A 21,629-nucleotide genomic window follows, 5' to 3' on the forward strand; every position below is an offset into this window, starting at 1 on the left:
TAGCAGCATTGTGTCACATATCTGAGCTAAGTCTGAAAGACCTATTATCCCTCTATATCTCTGCATTGCTCCAGGGACAGAGATCAGCTCAGGACCTAAAAAATATAATGCCACATTAACCTGGCATAATTAGCTTCTGCATCAGCCAGGCTGGTCCTGCTCTAAGCATCTGAACTAACCCATCTGCAGTTTGTTCTCTATACATCACAAATACCCACTGAGTGGAACAGCCAGCTGGTGAGTTCAGGGGCCAGATCCAGTTCACAAGGCAGAAAATCTGGTCTCTGGGGAGGCTGGCTGATCAACAGGCCAGACAAACTAGTATTTCTGTGTGCCTGCTTAAGTGCGTGAAAGGGCAAGACGCAGGTCAGCAGCACTTACTAAGCTGCCAGTAAAACGAGGCACACATCAGATGCATACCAGTGGGTTACACAAACATGTGTTCACTCACATGTAGTTTCAATGACTTTAACCAGACCATTCACGTAAGCACAGTCACACACGTGCAGAAGTACCTGTAGGATTACAGAACAATTCTGTGCATAGCCGGCGCCTATATGATCTGTACATTAAGGGAAAGATTAGCATTTGATGTCTGTTTCAAATTGTAAGCAGCCCTGCTGCAATTAATCCCAGCTTGGTTGATAAATCATACTACTACACTGAAATGACAACATGCATTCTGGGAAACTAACACTGTCATCTTTAGCCACAACAAGTTTATTTTAAACCTCAGAACAATGAAGGTTTGTCACTGAGTCCCTTGTCTGATTTACTCTTTGGAATGCAGCTTTCTAAAAAGTAAGAAGCAGACAGCCCAACAGATCATTTACCAAGGTTTAGATTTTTCTAAACCAGCCTTCTGGTTGGAGGCTTCCAAAACAGTGATCTGTGTCCTCAGAAACAACATATTGTGTTAACGACTAAAACTATCAGGTCGATATAGGGAATGTAAATATTAAAGAACACTCATTCATCAGCACTCAAGGAAGAGGGTATATGCCTTGTGATGAGTTACCTTTCCATACATATTTAACTGCTGAACACTTAAAACATGATTTTACTAATCGCTGAATTAAAATATATACTGGATTAATTACTGCCTTTGAAGTAATGCTGGCATTTCTTCAAATCTCTCTCTCCCCATTCAGTTTTTCCTTTTATAGTATTTTACCCACTTTACCCACAATAGTTAAGTCCGTCCTGGAAAGTATATAAACCTAAGTAATCATCTTAAATCAAGTGAAATGACACATAAATACTTATTTTTATTCCAGCATTTTTTAAAACTTTATCAAAACTGAACCCTTTCTCCCTTTCTTTGCAAGAAGATGTATATATATATATATATATATATATCTCCCCCAGGATTTAACTAACCTATTATAGCTTTAAACAGATTAATATATTACTGAAAAACTCCTGATCAGATTTTGCTTTAAATTAAGGTCTTAGTTTTTATCACAGGCTTATACCAAATCCACTGCTAAAAACTGGCAAATAATATTTCCTTTCACACAGTTTCTTCAGGTTTAAAAGGAAAAAAAAAAGGCTATAAGGACAGCTATTACAATGAAGAAATGTTCCATGATCTAGACTTATTCCTAAAGCCTGTCTTTATGTCAGAAACATGAGATTTGTACAGCTGAATTCTCCCAGAAAGCTAGATCCAAACACTTTGCTCAAGAAGCATAGGCCTATCATCAAAGACAGACTGAGGGGTGTGACTTACACCAGCTGCAGCTCGGAAAAAAAAAGTCAGTCTGACAGATGCAGTCTTGTTGTGAGATCCCTTCTTCTTCCCCATCACAGGTTTGTCACATGTAGGCACTGTGAGGACTGTGCCCCTATATTGTGTGGGAAAAAAGCAGTAGTCCCACCAGCCAGAGAAGTATGGGCAGAAGGCAGCTTCTGCAGCTCCAGGTATTGGGAATTTAGTAGATATGGATAATGATATGGATCATGTAAAATCATGTAAGAGAAAGACTAAGCAAGTTTCTTCCTGTAGGAGCCACAAACCTGCAACTTGTCCTATAAGATCTTTAACAGAGATTCTTTCAGACATTCAGTGTTTGGTAGATTATTTATTCTACCAGATATTAATATGTTGCCTGATAATTCAAAGATGGAACACATGCAGTAATTAAAAAGAAAAAAAATCCAAAAAACAAACAATAAAATATGTAAATAGAAAATGCATATTTCTCAGATAGGCAGATGGAGCAGTGTGACATTTGCACACAAGGCAGATTTCAGGACCTTTAGTTATGAGAATACTCTCCAAGGAGAAAAAAAGAAATTTGATTGAACAGGTATATTACTCCACCCAATGTTCTGACCCCTTCTTGGCTTGGCCTCAGTCTATGGTATCTCCACAGCCCTGCCCCAGCCAGCCTCCCACGACAGAGCCCATGACAGCATCAGCTGGTCATCCATCTACCATGTTCCATCAACCTGGAGCCTAAGGAATGGCAGACCTCCACAACAATTTTGCCTCACTTCTGCAGGTGCAGCTGGGGAGTTACCCTCTACCCAGATCCCACCTCAGCATGCCCCAGTAGTTGGTAAGTATTAGTCTGAATTACTCTCTTATACCAGAGATGAGGCTGCTTCTAATGGATTTGCCTGACATCACGCACAGCAATAACAAGCTGCCAGTAGAAAAGGTGGCACTACATACAAGTTCAGTGCTGATGGGTAAAAACTTTAACAGGCCACATTTCCTGCTCCTTCCACTGGCCTGAGTTAATGGGTTTTGATGTTCATAATTCCCCGGCATCAGGCCACCTACATCCACCAAATCATAGGATAATTCAGGTTGGAAAGGACCTTGGGAGGTCTCTAGTCCAACCTCCTGCTCAATGCAGGTTAGCTCTGACATCAAACCAAGTTACGCAGGGCTTTATCCAGTCCCTCATCGACTTTGTTGCTTTCAGCAAGACATAATCCTCTACCGGTAATCACCACCACTATTTGATTCCCATTGCCCACTGTGTCTTGCAGAATCTTAATGCCAACTGGGCATTTTTCAGAGCTGCAGCTTGTACCTATAGCTTACCTATTATTTATACAGAATTCAAAATTTATAACAAGAATAAATTAAATCACTTGATATGATGTCCTGACTCAAGCAGTTTATCAGCTTCTTTCACAAAAAAACCAAGCAAAACAAGAAAGTTAAACAAATGAGGGAAGAACTACCATGGTTACAGTGAAAATACCACACAGTTCATTAGATACGTGCCCACAGACTAGCTAATCTCTCTACGGCCTTGACAAATATGCAGATACATTAGAAGAATAAATCATTTCAAGGTGTCAATACTGAAGAAGTGAGGGTTTAGGAGGGATTTGCATGTTGAGAAGGTGATGACTTGGCAAAGACTGGAAGAATTTTCTATACACAGGCAGGAATATGAACCAGAGATGGATATCAAGGTAGGTATCATCAGCAGACTGGAGGGAGATACAACCAGAACCAAATTCTGAGGTAAATTCTGTAGGAAGAACATGACTTTATGCAACTGGTTTATGGCACTCTCAGCATTTAAACCTAATGTTGACACATTTCTTAGGTATCCGGGGCCAGATCACTCCTGCATTCAGTGTCCTCTCAGCTAATTATACGTTCTCTCTGCACAACATATTATCAAGCTTCTTAATCTCATCCCTTTATCATTTCACCAAGTGATACAGGATGAAGCTGGACAACACAATGAAAACCTGTGAGGGACAGGAAAATTAACTGGCAGAGCTTGATTTTTGCTTTGATAAAAGCCTGAACAGGCCTCCAAACTTACAGAAATGAGTGCACATTCTGTAGCAACTGAAAAAGTAGACCAGGACCTACAAGGTGACAAGTGCCTTCCATTAGACTTCAGTCCCCTCTTAAAGCGTGGAAAAAAATGTTGGAAAACCAAAGGAACAAGTGGCAGGTGGAAACATAATCTGTGTATGTCCTCTTCAAACCTGTAACTCAGACCCAGGTTAAGTTCTTCATCATAGTCAAAGTCAATATAAAGAAATAAAATAACGTCCACGATTTTCAGCACAATGCACAGCACTTCCACACTTGACTACACTGGTTCATAAATAAATGAAAGTGGAAATCCCACACACATGTTGGAGAAAGCAGTTGCGTAGATTTCAAGCATATGAATAAAACTGAAGTTACACCACACATAGTTTTCCTACTGAAATCATCTTGTGGCAAACTGAAACCCTGCAAAGTTGAAATGATGTTCTGAAATCTGAATTAAGACTGATGTTTGAGCACATGAGGCACATCAAAATACAGCAATTGCCCTGAGTTAGAAAGAAATCAACAATTATGAAAAAAATATTTTTTCTTTCTTGCCAATATTGTTGAACAAGAAAACATGCAAGTTTTCTGTTGTGCTAACATACTAATGGCTTTCAAAGTTCTGTTTTTGTTAAAGTATGTCACCTGTTTTGAATAATGAAGAATGAAAGCTGCCAGCATAAAACTGTCTCAGCCTCAGGGAAGATCAGACCAAGCAGGACAGAGTCCCTGACAGTTTTACACAACTTCAATCTGCCTCACATCCTGCAGTTGAAGCAGATCTCCAATTGATGCTGAACATTGCAGCAGTTTTCATCAGGAAAGGGTCTGTCCCCTTACACTCTCTGTATTCAGAATCTTTCAACAGACATAGTTAACCACAGATTTGCACTGATTTACTGAAAACCAACATAATCTTACCTATTAGAAGAATAATTGCCTGGCTAGTCTTTCACTCCACACTTCCTTCCCAGCTTCCCATGGCTAAACGAGTCCCTCCAAGCAGGCTTTTCCCAGTGGAAGATAATGTGTTCTTCCATGTCTTATTTCAGATGTTTTCACTTTTAACAGGGATGTAACCATCCTATTTTCTGCCTGTCAAGCTGAAATCGCTTTGCTCCTATTGAATAATACCTAACTCTATAAAGAAGCATATGGAAACCAGCGACAAACCCTGGGAAACATGCCGCCCATGGCATGCAAAGCCTACCTGGATACAAAATTCATTGCAATGGCTTGGTTCTGGTGTTTTGTAAACATAAAAGACCAGTAAATGCAGTGGGTTACCTAATCAGTGATTTAAAGTGATACTGCTCTACCTATGTGCACCTCAGGTGGTAACAGGATATGGATTTGGAATTAGTAAAAGGTCAATAATCCAATGGTTCAGCTTTTCCTGACATGACTCGCTAAAGGGTAGTTCTTGCATTTTGGACTATATAAACCCGCCATATTCATAAGCGTGTAATGTCACACAGGCCAGTGGCAGGGTGTGAAAGAACACACTGGGGGGTACAAGAACCTGCCTTCTGATTCATTAGAAAACTGTAATGAGAAAATTTATATGTGTGAGAAGCAAGCACTTCTAAGGACTCACCAGCGAAGCTCCAGCCAGGGAAAAAGTGATACTTGCCTGAAACCTCAACGTGGGATGGAATCTCTGGAGAAGAGGCAGTAGGTGAGATCCTCTGCTTGTGTCTTGCATGGGTATTTCATGGAGACTCCTGGCCCTGACACTTACCTTCAGAAGAATCCAGATGACCCTTTCCCTTTGTTGTTTATATGCAATTCCCACTGAAGTCATCAAGTTACTCCTATAGGGGCAGGTGGGGAAAGAAAGAGAAATTTATTCCTATGTAGAGCCGGACTATAATGGTTGTGCTTCACTGAAATCCCCCAGGGAAAAGTTAAATAGGTGCCTGAGTCTTAAGATGATACTGTACACAGAGCACTTCAACCTCAGATTACAGAATGGATGTGGCAGGAAAAAAAAAGCCTTTTTATTTTCTAATATTAAAAACCACATGAACATAAGTTGTCTTGATAAATAAGGAGATAAAATTCATTTTAGAAATTAAACACCAAGTGAAGTTTTCCCTTTGCTACCTGAAACAGTTCTCTCTTAATCCAAAGGCTGTAACAGTTCTCCAGTCAATCCCCCTGAATCACTCTTTTTGCTCTGATGCAGCAAAATACATACATCTGTGGGGCCAACCATTTCTGTCTTTGCTCTGAATAAACTTCTTTTTCCTCTCAGGTAGACCTAATGTTGCAGCTACCACCACCACATTCTGACTGACACTGTGGAATGTCCAGACATGCAAAATTCCACCCCAGTTTTTTTGGAGAGATTAATATTTCCCTATCCAGACCTACCTAAAGCAAGCACATGAAGTTATTAAAATATTTATTACCAAATTCTGGAAGGTCAGGCTGATATCACTCCTACAAGCATGGGTCCAGAGTAATGACTGAAAGTCAGGATTTAACCCATATGTTTGCAATCAGCATAAAGTCACTCAATGGGCATCTATCATCAGAAGTGTAAAATGAGAGCTTTGCATGCATAGCTCTCACTGTAAGATAAGGCCACAGTCTCAAAAAGCAAAGAAGTGAGCCAGGCCTGATTCTGATGCTGCATCAGTATTCAGCTGTGGTTTCAGTGGGACAGCTCAGTATTTACACTGGAGTAAGGAAAATCAGGATTAGGCACGATCTGTCTCAGAGAGTCAAGCGACCAGAATTGCTCTACACATGTGAGTCCTCTTCCCCATTTCTTTAATCTCTTACACATTCCAGGTTTTCCATTCAGCTCCAATGACAAAAGATTTTACAAAATGACAGTCCAGATTGAGAGAACAGAAATGACAACCTATGACAAAAGAAATACCAAACTTTTATCAACGATAAGTGCTCCTTCCACACAGACACTGGTCTGCAATGGTAAATACAAGGCAGATGTTGAATGGAAATTAAACATTGTGCTCCCAGGGTGGCCTCAGATGCATTCAGAGTTTGACTTAAAACAAGGCCAGAGTTCTTTCATCATTTCTTCAAAAAGTTTCAATTCTAAAGATATTCCAAACAAACACATAATTGACCTAGAACTTGACAATGCTAGACAATATATATGTGTAAAAGGACTAATGCAAAGAATAAAAGGCAAAGCAAGTTGTCTTGTAGGAGGGACTAAGAGAATTTGTTCATTAAATCACTTCTATTCCAGTGTTCTGGGAGTTAGAAGTGAATTCAGGTGAAATACCTTTTCCTGTATCTTTCAAAGTAAATTCACAACAAACATTTATCATTTGGAAGACTCTGACAACTAGATATTCCTAAACATAACCTAAACAGGACCCTAACTATTCAGCAGCTTAAGGAGTTTTTCTCTGCAAGCTTTTTTAAGACTTAAGCCGTATATAAGTCTGTGAAAGCATTCTGCCTGTTATTATTAGACATGATAAAATAGCAGTAGATTTTTGCAATGACTTAGATATTCAGACTCAAGAAGCACATATTTGAACAGTCTGTAGTGTTTTCTTTTTATAATTTCTGATAAGATAATAGCTCAGTCAAAATAATGTAATACTAGACTTTTGAAAATTAAATCCCCAAACTGCTAAATATCCTGTACAGTTAGGAGAATAAGCATAAACTTCAGAGTTGAAAAAACATATTTACAAAAACAGTTGAAAGCATAAACCAAATTGCATTTGCTCGTCTTTTACTTTGTTAGATTTTTTAAAAACAAAAAAATATTGAAAGTGAAATTACTAGATTATTTACAACTTGAATATGTAAATATCTTTGCACTCTTCTTGGAAGCCATGTTTTAGAAATAATTTCCTTTTCTAAACAATTTAATCTCAAACACAGTAAAACAAAAAAAACTTTTGAGGCCATAACTTTGTAACCTCCCTAAAGTTTTGAACACCGGAAAAGCTGGCCTGTTCACACAAGACAATCAAACACATACCTAAATGTCAAGTAAAGTCTTGTATATATATATTTTTCCCCCATGAAAGGAAGAAATTGTGACAAGATTTTACTTTTAGATGACCTGGCGAACTAGCACTTTCTGGCACAAGCAGGACAGTCATTACCCCTTCATTTCCCAGTACAAGATTCAATCGTCTGAAACAGAAACCTCATTCTACCCTGAGATATTTTCAAATAAAACCAAGGTGCAAACAGTCTCTCTGGCCTTTTTAAAAATCATTTTCAATTGCTTTAAACCATAAAAAGATGGATGGATGGATGAATGAATGGACAGCTAGAGAAATGCTTTCAGTCATGCTTCCCCCCCACCCCCCCCACCCCGCCTTAAAATTGAAAAGCATCAGTATCCAAATAGCAACAGGAAATTTTTACCTTGTGGCTAAATAGCTCACTGTTCATTTTGCAGCTGCCTCTATTTTTTGCTGGGCAAAACACCAATACAAAAGTCTTTCCTAAGAAACCAAGCTTTTGACATAAGGGCAGCGACAAACGCAAACCTACAAAGAATTTTTCCCCCATCCCGTCGTTATAATTCCTAATTTTGTGGGATGTATTGCTGGGCTGTTTATCATAACAGTGTGCAATAAAAAGGACGACTAACTCTTGCAATTTTCTCCCTACTCCTCCCCTTGACAGGGGCCACTGATAGGGAAAGAGGCTCGGAAAAGCAGAGCAGTGAAAGGCTAAGAAACAATAGGCAACCATGGCTTTGACAATGCAGCCCTGAACCCTTTTTGCTCCTGCTGTGACACTTGCATTCAAGAGCAAGGGCGGCTGCCATCATAAGAATGGACAATGGCATGAGGAATACAAGCGAGAGGGGGGATAAAAAAAAAAGGAAATCAGATGAATTCAGAGCTAAGATGGCAGAGCTCTCACCTTTTCCGCTTTTTTCGAGTAATCTGGATGGAGACGTCCCGCAGAGAAGAGATAAAAAGGGTGTGCTGAACTGTTGGATGGTTCTGAAGACTTCTGCATTTGCAAACGCATTTTAGAACTATTTGTAGGGGTATATATGCTGCATGCCATCTCTCTGTCTCTGTCTCTCTCTCTCTCTCTGTGTCTCTCTCTCTTCTGTTTTATGTCCTGCTATCTCCATCACACACCTCTAATAGTATGAAGACTTTCTGCCCATGTAAGTAAGTGAGAGTGTGTGTTCCTTAATGTTTGAATCAAGACACACGTCTGCATGCATTTCTAATCTAAGGAGCCTATAGCAGTTACTACAACTATCAATTAGTCAGCAATAGCTTGAGATCCCCATGTGTCTGGATGAACAAAGGTGAGAAACACAGGCAAATAGTACTACAGCACCTGGGTCACGTACAGTAACTTAGCTAGCAACAAATAATTGCATCTGTTTCTGCCTTTTTGATGCTTCTTGCTCATTGTTATGTAAAGTTACAGGTTATTAATGTGAATAGTAACACAATTAGACATGGCATTGTATATTTTCATTTGAACAACACAATAAAAGGAAATTAAGCTTAACTAGATGGAAATAAATGGTGACTTAAAGGCTTTAAATGAAAATATTCTCGGATCTGTAGCAGTGCTTCCATTTTTTGATCAATTGTTCCTGAAGTAAAGATGCAAATTATGTAGATGTATTTGGTCATTTCATATATATTAGGTAAGAAACTGATTATTCCGGAGGAGACAGAGTGGATGCCTAGTTTCCTGAAGTTATGTCCCTAAAGAGGGTAAGCTAAATCTGTTATTATTTTTTTTACTTCAACGACTGTTACTTTTAAGATAATTTTAAGGATGTTTTCTCAGATGTTTTAGACTTAAGGCAAACAAGAAGAAAGATACAGTACCTTTTACTTTCTCCTTCTTCTTAACCTCACAAAATGAGCCTTACCTTTAAAAACTGTCAGAGTCAGAATGGACTAAACAAAATTAAAAATGCCCTGAACAAAATCAAAAACAATAAAAGGAAAAAGCTCCAAAATCCAGCACCACCCTGACTCCACCACAAGACAGAGCTAGGTTGCTATCCATGAGCAGAGAGCATTTCAAAGGTGACAACACAGTCTGTGGACAATGTTATTTACACAGATTTTGTAAGAGCAACTACGGCTCCAAACTGTAATTTAATTTGCAGAAATTATACCCCACGTTTCAAAGTGCAGGAAGCTCTAAAAATCAAGCAGTCTGACAGAAAGAGTTTGTTGCTGAGAAGTAAGCATTTCTTCCTCATGTATAATATGCTTAGAGTCCTGCAAGGATGTACGCTGCATAACCCTCTATCGTTAGCTCTCTTTCTACTTATATCGGTTTCTATGGGAGGTTAATTAGTGACACCAAAGGAAAAACATTCATCCCAATTTTGGGTGCCAAGAAACTATCAATTTTATTTAGCTTTAGACAGCATAAAGAACAAAAAATCTTAAATTTAAAACAACAGAAATATCTCCTTAAAGAAATAACTCCCCATCTCCCTCACCTTTTAAGAACAGCCTAGCAGCTAGAAGATTACAGCCAGCCACTGCTAACAACATAGAAGGTGCTCGCAATGAAGCAAAATTAAAGAAAAGCTGCAGTAAAACAACGTTTTTGCCCAGAGAAGCCCTGAATGCAAGCGTCCCAGAGCTGACAGTACAGCATAAAACAAAGCAATAACGGGCTTTAAAAGAAACGGTGCTAAATGGGTGTTGTGCTGACCCACCATGCAGTTTCATTTCAAAACTTAGCTGTTGGGAATTGCAGGCGCTATGGAGACAGAAGATTTCCAATATGCCAAGCGCAGAGTTTATCGTAGGCTCTTTGCTCCCTGAAAGAAAGACATCGCATAGAGGACCAGCACAACACCGAGAGCAGTGGCTGGCTCTGCAACTCCACCAGAAACAACCACACTCACAGTCCCTTTGCGAGAGGTCCTATCAGGCAGACAAAAGCATAACAAAACCTACAAAATAATCTCACCCTTCGCCAAACAATGAGACCTTAAAATATATGTACGCGAGGGTATTACATGCAGAATAGGCAGGGGGAGGGGCGGGGGGATGAGAACAACATTTCCCATCAATGCGTTTTATTTCTTAGTATCTGAAAAGGCTGTTTCCCACTTTAATGTGAATTACTCATCTCTTTTATTGGGCCAGTCTGTTGCCTGCAAATGTACATCTCAGGTGAAAAAGGGCATTTATTTAGGAGTTCAAACAGAAACTAATCGCTCGATACTTATCTGCAGTTGAAAAGTAGTTAAATAGAACAGTAAGACTGTAATCATTCCCATGGCTATCTATCTACTAACACCACTTGGGCATGCAGATCTGGAAGACAGTAAGGTAGCTAAGGGAGGAAGGCAGTTAAACCAGAGAGTTGGGTACTTTTACTACTGCAGTTTATGTCCGTCTAGCTCCTAGTCTGAGTCCTGATACCGTCGCTTCTTCAAACATAGCACATTCCAATAAAATAAGTCAGCTTTCTAAAAAACAAAACAACAAAAAACCAAAACCAAAAAACCGCCACAAACAACAGATGAATAGACACCACTAATCAGATGTAATGTAATCAAATGCTCTTCTTCATCTGATCTGTCTCCTCTGTGTAATCTAGCTATTCTACCAGCTCCAGCATTTGTAATAGACATCACTGATTCAGATCTCGTATAACGTTATTTCAGTATTTTATTCTTAAATGAAACTACAAGTTGGGTGGCTACTTTGCATTCAAAACTCTTCCTTGACTTTGTAAATGATATCATGTATGAAGCAAGGCTGTTCTGCACCTTTCTTCTACTTTTTAATTGTTACATTTCGTAATGTTGCGGGTATTTCTCAGAGCATAGCACAAATTTTTAAACAGACAAAACAGCAACAGGAATTTAACAACAGAACTGCCTAGGATCAACAGCAAAAAATGAAGACCACAAAACTATTTGATAAGATCTGCCTTCAGACACAAGCTGGAAAAAGATGAAATCTTGTCACCATACAGCACTGATACATTTTTATGTCTTCTAAAATGCAGAATGATTTCCTTAAAAACAAGCATTTAAATAACATCCGCCTAGATTTCCCCCAAAGAAAAACCTCCTTTTATTTTACAGGACAAGCAGGATACACAGATTAACGGACAAATCAGTCTGCTAGGTAAATGACAACAGTGGAAAGAACAAACAAACCCTCTCGTACAAACAAATATATTTGAATGTAATAAAAATGTTGACAACAGTTATGTGATTAAAGCAATTATTTTTTTCATTTAAGGCCTTACCATTGGTATAATTTAAGTGAGAAATATCAGCCCCTTGGGTTTTGCAAACGAGATTTAATTTGTAGAAATAGTTGTGGGTTTTTTAGCTATTTTCAATGTTGCAAGATAAAGCTCTCTTTTCTTTTTTTTTTTTTTTTTTCCTAATTTTATTTTAAGACTAGACCCCATTTAGGATTTCACATTGTAAATCTCCCTATGTCTGAATGCTGTTACAAGGTTTGACAATGAAAGAATAATTCATGTCAGACAAAAAGAGCCCTTCAATCAGCTTCATGCAGCTTTTCTCCTGCAGGGCTATGCCAAAACGAATGTGGAATCCTGAACTGAACCATCCATCACATTTCCCGAGTCTTTCAATTAATGACACTGCAATCAGATCGATGGCGTGTAATAAGAAAAGAGCTTTGCATTTCTATACCTATTAATTCGCTGAGTAACTCCAGTGGTAAAACGTGACCAGAAAGGGAAAAGAAAAGAAAATTTCATCCTCCTAGCAAGATTTTTGGGGATGTTTAAGCCACTCCACACAAGCCTTGGTTCTACATTCCCATATCACCCCAAGTCCCAAATGCTCAAAGCAAAAATCACATAGGATATTTTTTGTTTAAAAGCAGGACAGTCTCCCTTCCAGACAGGTATTTTCTCTTCTGCTGCTAAGCACATGGAGCACTAAGTGTTTTCTAGGTAGACACTCTAGATTATAAAGGAGTCCATTTTTCTTCCAGGCTCAGACTGGTCAAACCAACCCCAGCAGATTCCTGTTCGCCAGAAATGTCCTCTCTGCAACGTGAGCCATGGAGAAGTGCAGTCACTTACAGGGCAAGACTCTGCAGACTTGTTCTCCGGTGCAAAGGCAGTAATTAGCGACAAAATTTCCAGATCACAGAACATGCCAAGGATGGAGTTACCTCACGCAGTGATTAACCTCCAACAAAATGAGGTAGGGGAGAGAGCTGGGCAGGGGGTGAGGGCAGCAGGGACAAAAAAAAGTCTACCAGCAACCATGGGATGAAATTAGAGTGACCTCACGTCAGTGAACTGGCATAAGATTTTGGATCAATGACAAAAATCATCGAGGCTTTGCAGAATGGAGCTGCCAAGCACATTTCAATTCCCTTACTGCAAACATTGTGGGTATTGTTTAGAGAAGCCGAACACCACAGGAAAGAGAAAACTGCAATTAAGCAGAACATTGCAATTATTAAAAGGATTTAATTTGGAATGGTCTTTTCTTTTAAAAGGTAGCTTTTTGGCATTAAAATGCCTGGCTTAAAAACCACCCTCTCTTTAAATGTTATGCAGCTGCACATTTCCTAAAAAGCTACCCAGTCTCTCCTTTCTGGGTCATGCAGGGTAACACAAGCTCAGACCAAAGGCTTTACCACCTTGCAGCTGATGAGCAGCTTAGAAAGCAGTGATTTGGAGGACCTCGTGGGAGACAAGGCTGGGTCACAGGCAATGAGATTCACATCTGGCCTTCAGAAAGATCGTGTTGTGTTGCCTTGGACAGGAAGCTGGACTTGAACTGCTCTTGCCAACATTAACCCCTTCCTCTGGATCAGATGAAGCCTTCAATCTCCAGCGCTGACACTTATTTCAGCAGCTTTGGCTTTACCTCAAAGGAAAGAAGCTGCAGCTGTGACAGGAGATGGACCCAGGTCAAAACCTACAAAAAGACTGTCTTTTGGGAGCAATAGACTTCCCGTGAGGTTGTGTATTTTGGAAGTCTTCAGAAAGGGAAAAGAAATCCTTAGGAGACAAAACAAGAAATGGAGCAACAGAAAACAAGGGAGGTTTTTAAGGGTTACTTCACAATCCTTTTAAATATCAAAGGGCGCTTTTAAAGGATCATTTCTCACTTTGCCTCTTAGCATCTTTTATAATCCAATTTCAGCAATTCTGAATTTCAGCAGCACCTCAAAAAAAAGGCCTGTTAACGCTGTATCTGAATGTACCCATCCATGTCACACAAGGAGTCAGAATCTTTAAGTTTGCAGGCCTAGGATGGGAACTGAAAACACCATGGCAGTAAGTGAAATGGGACAATGCCCATGAGCTGACTTGCAAAATAATTGCAACTAAAGCACAGTGAGAGATGCCCACTTACTGGCAGACAAAAAAAACAATAAACAAATAAATCAAGTAGAAGCAAAGCCAGTCCATGTACAAACAAAACCTGAGAGTTGAATGCAGGCTAAAGAAATAGGAAGAAAGAAATCTAGAATGGGAAACCTTTAAAACCAAAAGGAACTTTGACTAGGAAGCCAAATGCAAAATATTTATATTGCATGTGACTTTATCTTGCCCTTTCTCTACAGAGCACATAAATACACACAATCATAGGTGTCTCAGGACCCCACCACATCTCAGACAAGCAGGTTTCAGAGCGCGGTTGCAACACACATACCTCAGTGACCTCCAAAGTACAACCAGCCACTCAGGCTAGAAGTCAGCCCAGATCACCTCTCCTGACTTACATGTTACACCGACAACAACCCCAACTCCTTTTTGTGCGTATGTCACCATTTATACACAGGGAGGTGTCTTTAAGCCCAGGAAGGCTGCAGGAGTTGGGGGGGATATTTCTGACATAATACAAGATTCTCACAGCGAATACGTGACTGGAGATTTACAACTCTGAACATTCAGTGCCCTGCACTGTCCAGTTGCAAAGCACAGTATGTGCTCCACAGCTTAATAATGTACGAATGTCTTGCCTGCTAGTAGGTCAGGGAGAGAGGAGAAAAGGGTGCCGCCTCGAGCCATTATTTCAGCACTGGCTGCCTTCCAGGAACTAACAGAGCTTCAGAAGGCACAGGCAGGCTTGCTTACATCTGCTTCCCTCTGCCGCGGCTGCAGACAGACTTACACATTGATATTTTCTTTTTCTCTCTCTCTCTTTTTTTTTCTTTTTTCTTTTAATGGGTTTGGACAAGCTTTCGGTAGGTATTCTCATGGTTCTTTTCCTCATTTCTCTCAAAGGAGCTTTGGGAGCAACCACTGCAAATGAATTTGATAAAGAGAAGGCTTCTATAATTGTTTGTCTTGTTAGGCGGCTGGGGCAATGGCAGCACCTGGCCTTGTGGTAACGCGTCTGTCTACAAAAGCTGTGGAGCCTGTTAGCCCTTGTCAACAGAAGAAGTCAGCTACCTGTCTTGTTGCCATATACAAAAATCCACCTGGACTGTTCAAAGTCATGATCAATTCTCAGCTTTGGGAGTCAGACCTTGTCCCATGTGGTGGGATGCATTCCTGCAAATTTAGCTGCAGAAATACGGAGCTTCAGCTACCAAGGTCGTGGGTTCAGTCCCTACTGAACATAACAGTTAAACAGTCATCATTGTTCAATTTCCTTCTTTCCACTGAAATAGTAACTAAAAAGACACCTTCACAATGCACCTGGTGCTCTAGCACATGATTAATACTGTAATACAATTACATATCATCATTAAAACAATCAATTCAACAAGGACACTGCAAGTCAGCCACCGCCTATAACCCCACACACACACACCCACACCCACACCCACAGACCGTGTCTCCTTATCTAAGGATCCTATCCTTAGCTTTCTTCAAATCCCCATTCAAACCGTAGCACTGCAATCACTCCTTTCCATCAAAATAAAAGCAGGTATATTTCAGTACCTGCATTTCACAAATAATTACCTGACAACACAATATTATGAAAAGGTAGATAAGAAAATTAAAGAAAAACCTGAAAGTAAGTGAGATTATAGAATCAAAGAATGGTTTGGGTTGGAAGGGACCTTTGAAGATCATCTAGGTGCTAAAATATTCTGAGGATGTGTATGGGATTACAAGGCTGGAAGAGGTCAGACATGGTTTAAGTTCTCAGGTAAGGGTGGGGGTTTCCTAAAGAGGCAGGGACCTATTTCAGGACAGTTTTACGTTTCCTAGTCACCTAAATGAGATAAGGAGGCACTGGGTCCTTTTGAAAGGACAGTATGCTGCCGCTGGAATGCAAAAAGTTTGAGGAGCACTAGTTTAGGAGTCATAAAGATGAGGGTGGGGTGGGGGATGATCCCAGCTTCACATTCCCTCATGATGCCATGTTCTGGGCTCTCTCCACCGGCTGATCTCATCCTCAGATAAAACAATAGAATCACATATACAAATATTGGCAGGGTTCAGCCTTGTTTTTCACTGCAGGCCCAAAGGGCACATGGCAGTGCAATTGCAAGCTCTTCTGAGCATGTCTAATCAGCTCTGTCTGCCAGATTTTCAATCTCTGGTGGCCAGTTCTGTTCCCAATTTATAAAAAAATGCAGCTTCTGGTATGCGTGGTGTTCTGCGGACAAGCTCCGGTCCTCAGGCCCATCTGAAACAGGAGAACGCCACACACAGAGGGAATGGGCACAGAAAGGAGCTTAATTGGCCTCTCTTGATCTGCCTGCTGGGATCTCTACTCAGAGCCATGGGGCTTGGTAAAAACAGCTCTCCAATGGATTTATTTTTTCACTGCGCCTCCTGGAGATATAACCTTGGAGGTATAGCACAGAAAGGGGAAGACTAACCACACCAGGACTCCCAGCTGCTCTGCAAGTCAGTGAAATTTGAAGGCTGCTCCACAGCAGAGAGCAAGAACTACCCTACACACTCATCAGTCCCACCCAGCTCAGAGAGGAGTGGACAATAGTCCATCCTCAACCAGACAGAAGCAATTAGCTCTTGTTCCCTCATCAGGACTGTTTTTTTTTCAGTCAATTAATTAATGCCAACAAGTCAGTAGTGCCAATTTGTTTTTAAAGAACAAGAAGAGCATTTTTCTTTTTTTTTTTCTTTCAAGAATTCTGTAAGTGCCTACAGGTGCTATAAAGATTTTCAGAAATATCCAATAAATGGCCCTTTACCTGCACCTTTCAACAACTAAATCAACTTTTAAAATATCAACATTACATGTTTAGGGCTGATGCTATACTCATATCATTTTGATGTAAAAAATCAGTTGCCAAAACTTATTCACGTAGTCTCCCTCTGCAGTGAATGGAAAAAGCAACACTTCCAATAGGCAATTCACTTCTTCCTAACACAGGAGTCAAAATAGCCAACATCATTTACTCTGTCGAAGTGCCCTCTTCTCTCCTCTGATTAGAAAGAGATACTGACTGATCAGCATAGCCCTAAACTACTAATTTTTAGACAAGATTAATTCTCTCCAAAGTGCCTGACCCTTGTATGACTAACATTGGGATTTCCTACAGGGACATAGCAGCCTAAAACTGAGAAAACCCTTGAATACCCCATGTCATTTGGAAACAACACATTTCAAAAGCCCTAGCCAGTATCTCAACTGTCCCACACAACTTTTTGACATACAGACTGATATGTCTCATGATTCCTCTAGTATCTTAGGAGTGGAAATGTGTGAGAAAGAGGTTATGGATGTTATTTATGCTACTTAAGCAAATATCTTCTTAATTTCAAGTGCCTAACAATTTTCTTTTGTCTGTTACCTTGGTTCTCACCTTCATATTGTTCTATCTCTACTATACTTACTTATGTACAACACACACACACATATACATATATATTTGGTCTTGACAGATATGGAGATAACTCTTACAAAAAGGAGTTTGATGTTAAATAATGCCAGGACAGAGAAAATAATTAAAAAATCTGTTTACATTTCTGTGGGCTCAGAAATGTCTTATTCACTCAAAAGCTGAGAAGTGATATAATTTGAGGCGCTGTCGAATGCTTATCAGATTTATGCCAATGGTTAGTAAGCCTTAACTGCAAACACAGACATTATCAGTGTGCTTGTAAGTCAGCTGCTGCATGTTTTAAAGGGAAGTCACCTCTTCTCCAAGAGTACATTAGTCACATGTAAACTGTTGAACCTAGAGAAATAACTTTCCTGATGGTCACAGTAATTGCCTTATGGAGGACTTTATTAGCCTTACATTAGCCTATAAAATTACCATTCTTTTTGAACTCAAAACAAACCACCAGTGTTGACTCAGCAGCCCTCTGCACCGGAATACAACAGGCTGACCATGCACTGTAGGTATGATTCATACCTTCAAAGGCAGAACACAGGGATTATATACTGCTTTAGCTCACTGGAGCATGAGTTGAAATACCTGCTCAAGAGTAACGGACTTTTTTGTTCTCCCCGAAGTATTCTGAGACCAACCACATCTCGTCTGAAGTGGGTTTATCAAAATGTTATATTCTAGTGGAAATCTGATGAAACTAATATTCTCTAAACAGTTTTTGGCATCTAAGCCCCCATGCAGAAAAGATGACCCTACTGAACACAGTGAGTCTGAATTCTTCAGTTTACCTTCAGCCCTTACACAGATCTCAGAGGCCAACTACACTACAGAAGTTTGATATAACTCCACCGTCTGATTTCTGGACACTTTCAGCTATTTATACAAGCACTAAAACTGTCTGCTGGGCCATGGTACAATTTTCCAGGTTTTACCATCCAGTTTCATTTAGAAATTCACCTTCAGAATGTGTGGTGAGAAGCTGGTACTGTAAAAACAGCATTACTACTCTTGTATTACCTAGGAGCTTGCTCAGACTTCAAAGAAAATGCCTGAAGAACCCCTTGTAAGCCAAGTTTAGCCTGGTGTAAGTAGGTGGTTTCACTACTAGTTGTGAAGTTTCGGTCCATTTTTTCAATTGAAAATCTGGTACAGTGAAGTCTGCAGAACTGAAAAAACATATACAAACCATGATCAGAGACTTAGGTTTCTAAACTGTCTTGGGTTGCAAAAACAAATTGACATCAACATATGGGGAAAGTCTGAAGTTGCAGCAAACATTCACATATGTGAGACACTTTGGCATGCAAGAGTCCCCATTAAATTCAAATATACAATGCACAAGATTAAAGTTATTCAGAGGCATTAGTGTTTGCAAGATCAGACCCTGAAATTTCTCTGTGTAGTAACAGTTACTTTAGGTTTAATCTGTTATTGCATTAATATCTATAAAGAGCATATATAAATACAAATCAGATGGCAGCTGCAGTCTTACTGAAGGAAAACAAAAAGATTTGAGGGCTAGGGGGGAACTAAAATTTCCATGACGGCCATTTCCACTGTGACGTATTTTGGGATTATCATCTTGCCCAAACTGCAGCTAATTTTTTTTCCATACACAATATATACACACATATGTATATATATGAGAACAAAAAAAGCAAACAAATTAATTTGGGAAAGAAGAGAAGGGCAACACTGATGAGGAAAATTGCTTCAAAATGGACAGACTAACCTTTCACAGGAGCAAGTGATAGCGTTAAGTCTAGCAACCCCCCTCAAACTCCTGTGAAAAGCCTGATGTGCTCTACTTAACATTTAAGAAAATTCACTAGGGAATAATGACCTCTGATTTATTTTGGCTACAGTGATCTTCATCTGTGTTTCTGTTAATCTCACTCTAAAGATTTCAGGGTACTTTTTAACTAGAGACTGACTCATTCTCTAGCCGCCTAGTAGTTAATCTGCTTAGATATTTCCCCAAATAACCATCTGCTCTACCTTGTATTTGTTTCAGTCTCTATCTTAGTTCTTGGTCTGTCCTGCTGGCTTATTCAGCACTCTTTAAATTTCTCTTCCGGCCTTATGTCTGGTTGCTTATGTTTTGGACAGACAATAGAGGTGATACAGGCCATTATTCATGAGAAGCTTCAAGTGTAACGTGAGAAACATCTCATCTCCTGACCCCTGTTAGCATAAGAATTGCTGATAAAATTCTGGACTGAAAGAGAAGAATCTTCTGGGAAATATATAGGCAAAAGTTTCACTTGAGAGATGGGTTTTCTAAGAAGAATCCAGATTCTCTTGCCTAAGGACCAGATCTAACTCCTAGCGCAGTTACTGGGAATCTAGAGAGATAGCGCAGGAGAGACCTTACATGCTTGTGAGATTTGGAAGAGAAGGATATTCTTTACCACTCCTACAGCTCTGTGCTCTTGCATTTTATATTTTTTATCCAAGGATCATGAAGTGATTTGCACACTTCAGTGAATTAAGCCTCACAACACTCCTGGAGAGGGTGTAAATGTAATTCTATTGATTCCACATCTGGATTAAAGTTAAAGATTAAAGAGAGCTCCTTGGACCATGCATCATCAAGTTGCCAAGTTTTAACCAGTTTCAATTGATTTTAACAGAGTTACATCTGAAAGAATTTGGGGTGATGCAGTAGAAAAGTCACACATATTGAAAACAGTGTCTGTCAAAGGATCATCAGACACTAAGACTATGTTTGATCATAGAAAGTAAATTTTGGTAACAGTAGAGCATATATCTACAGGTTAGAAGCAAAGGTAGGAACTGACCCACCCTGCTGTCTGCTGACACACCTACGGAAAACCCATAAGACAGACAGATGCATTTGTCCTGAAGCAACAAATGCCATGCTACAATATAGAACACAGCATACTGAGGGCCAAATCCTTTCTAACAAAGCTTTTCAAAGCCTACTGACTTTATCCCAAGTCATTCTGTTTACAGATGTATCAGTGGCTTCCAGCAGTTTTGCATTACATTTACTACAGAAAAAGCACTGTTAACACTGCCCACGTGGAGAGCAGCAGAACACAATATTGAACTGGAACTCCAGTGGAGTGGCATGCACCTTAACCATAAGGGTATCTGATAGCACGGACAGGCAGCCACATCCATAGGATAATTTTCATTAGAAAGAAGTTCTGTCCTGCTTGCTGGGACAGGATGAGACAAAGTGTTTAGGAAACCAATTCTATCGTGTGTTCTCTGCAATTGGGATAAATTATGTGGCTGAAGTTTCTCCACACCTAGCTTCGATGATCCTAACCACAGTTACTTTGCTTCTTCCTTTTCCTTGTTTGCTTTGAGACACTCTGTCAGTCCCAAGTAGACTCACAAGCAAAGTATTGATGCTGTTTGTACTTCCACTGGGTATTATTTCACACCAAAGTTGGCACACACAACTGGCATCAACAGCGTTGCCTTAGCAGAAGTAGAGCACCAGAGATAACAACTTCATTTTATTTATATGACATATATAGACAAAATAATGTGCCAATTGTCGAAGTGGCAGAGAGATGTCTGGTTTGTCAATTCTCACCCTCAACTTTAGCTAGTGGAACTGCACAAACCAAAACTGAGATGCACTATGTGCTGATTCACCATACGGTAACAGACTACAGGACTTGCACATGAACCTTGCTGAAGCTCGTTAGCTGAATGCTTGTCACATCAGAGCACAACCTTTCAACCCATTTCTGCCCTCAACCAATACTTAAAGGTTGATCATGCATCCAAATTCAACAAGGTAAGACCTGGCACAGATGTAAGGGATGCTGACTCAAAGCAACTTGCAACAGATGGTCCCACTTGGTCTATCTGGAGCCCAAAGTGTTTGTCATTCAGTCGCAGGGCCAGGCATGGGATTCAAAAGGCAGGTGCACTCCCAAGACAGTCTCTATCTCTCCACTGGATGATCCCACAGATGAATCTGGGATGGTTAGCTCAAATTTGAGGTGAACATGGGCCAGCAACAGAAGGGGATCACTACCCCTTTGCAGATTTGCAGATGCATTGGAGCCCAAATCTGACAAGCAATTTAACTGTTTAGCAGC

The 21,629-nt window shown here is 40.0% G+C and overlaps 1 protein-coding gene across 1 annotated transcript in view; it reads right to left on the minus strand.

Annotated features, from left to right (window-relative positions):
- Positions 1–5,497: 5,497 nt before the first annotated feature.
- Positions 5,498–21,629, minus strand: part of LOC308054125 (hydrocephalus-inducing protein homolog) — a 107,190-nt gene continuing 91,058 nt past the window's right edge. Inside the window, exon 9 of the mRNA XM_080366410.1 lies at positions 5,498–5,616. Coding sequence (XP_080222536.1) covers positions 5,611–5,616 — 6 coding nt within the window. The 3' untranslated portion in view covers positions 5,498–5,610. The remainder of the gene's footprint in view (positions 5,617–21,629) is intronic.

This window comes from Falco punctatus, assembly GCF_963210335.1.
Source record: "Falco punctatus genome assembly, chromosome: 16".
In the NCBI taxonomy this organism is placed as follows: Eukaryota; Metazoa; Chordata; class Aves; order Falconiformes; family Falconidae; genus Falco; species Falco punctatus.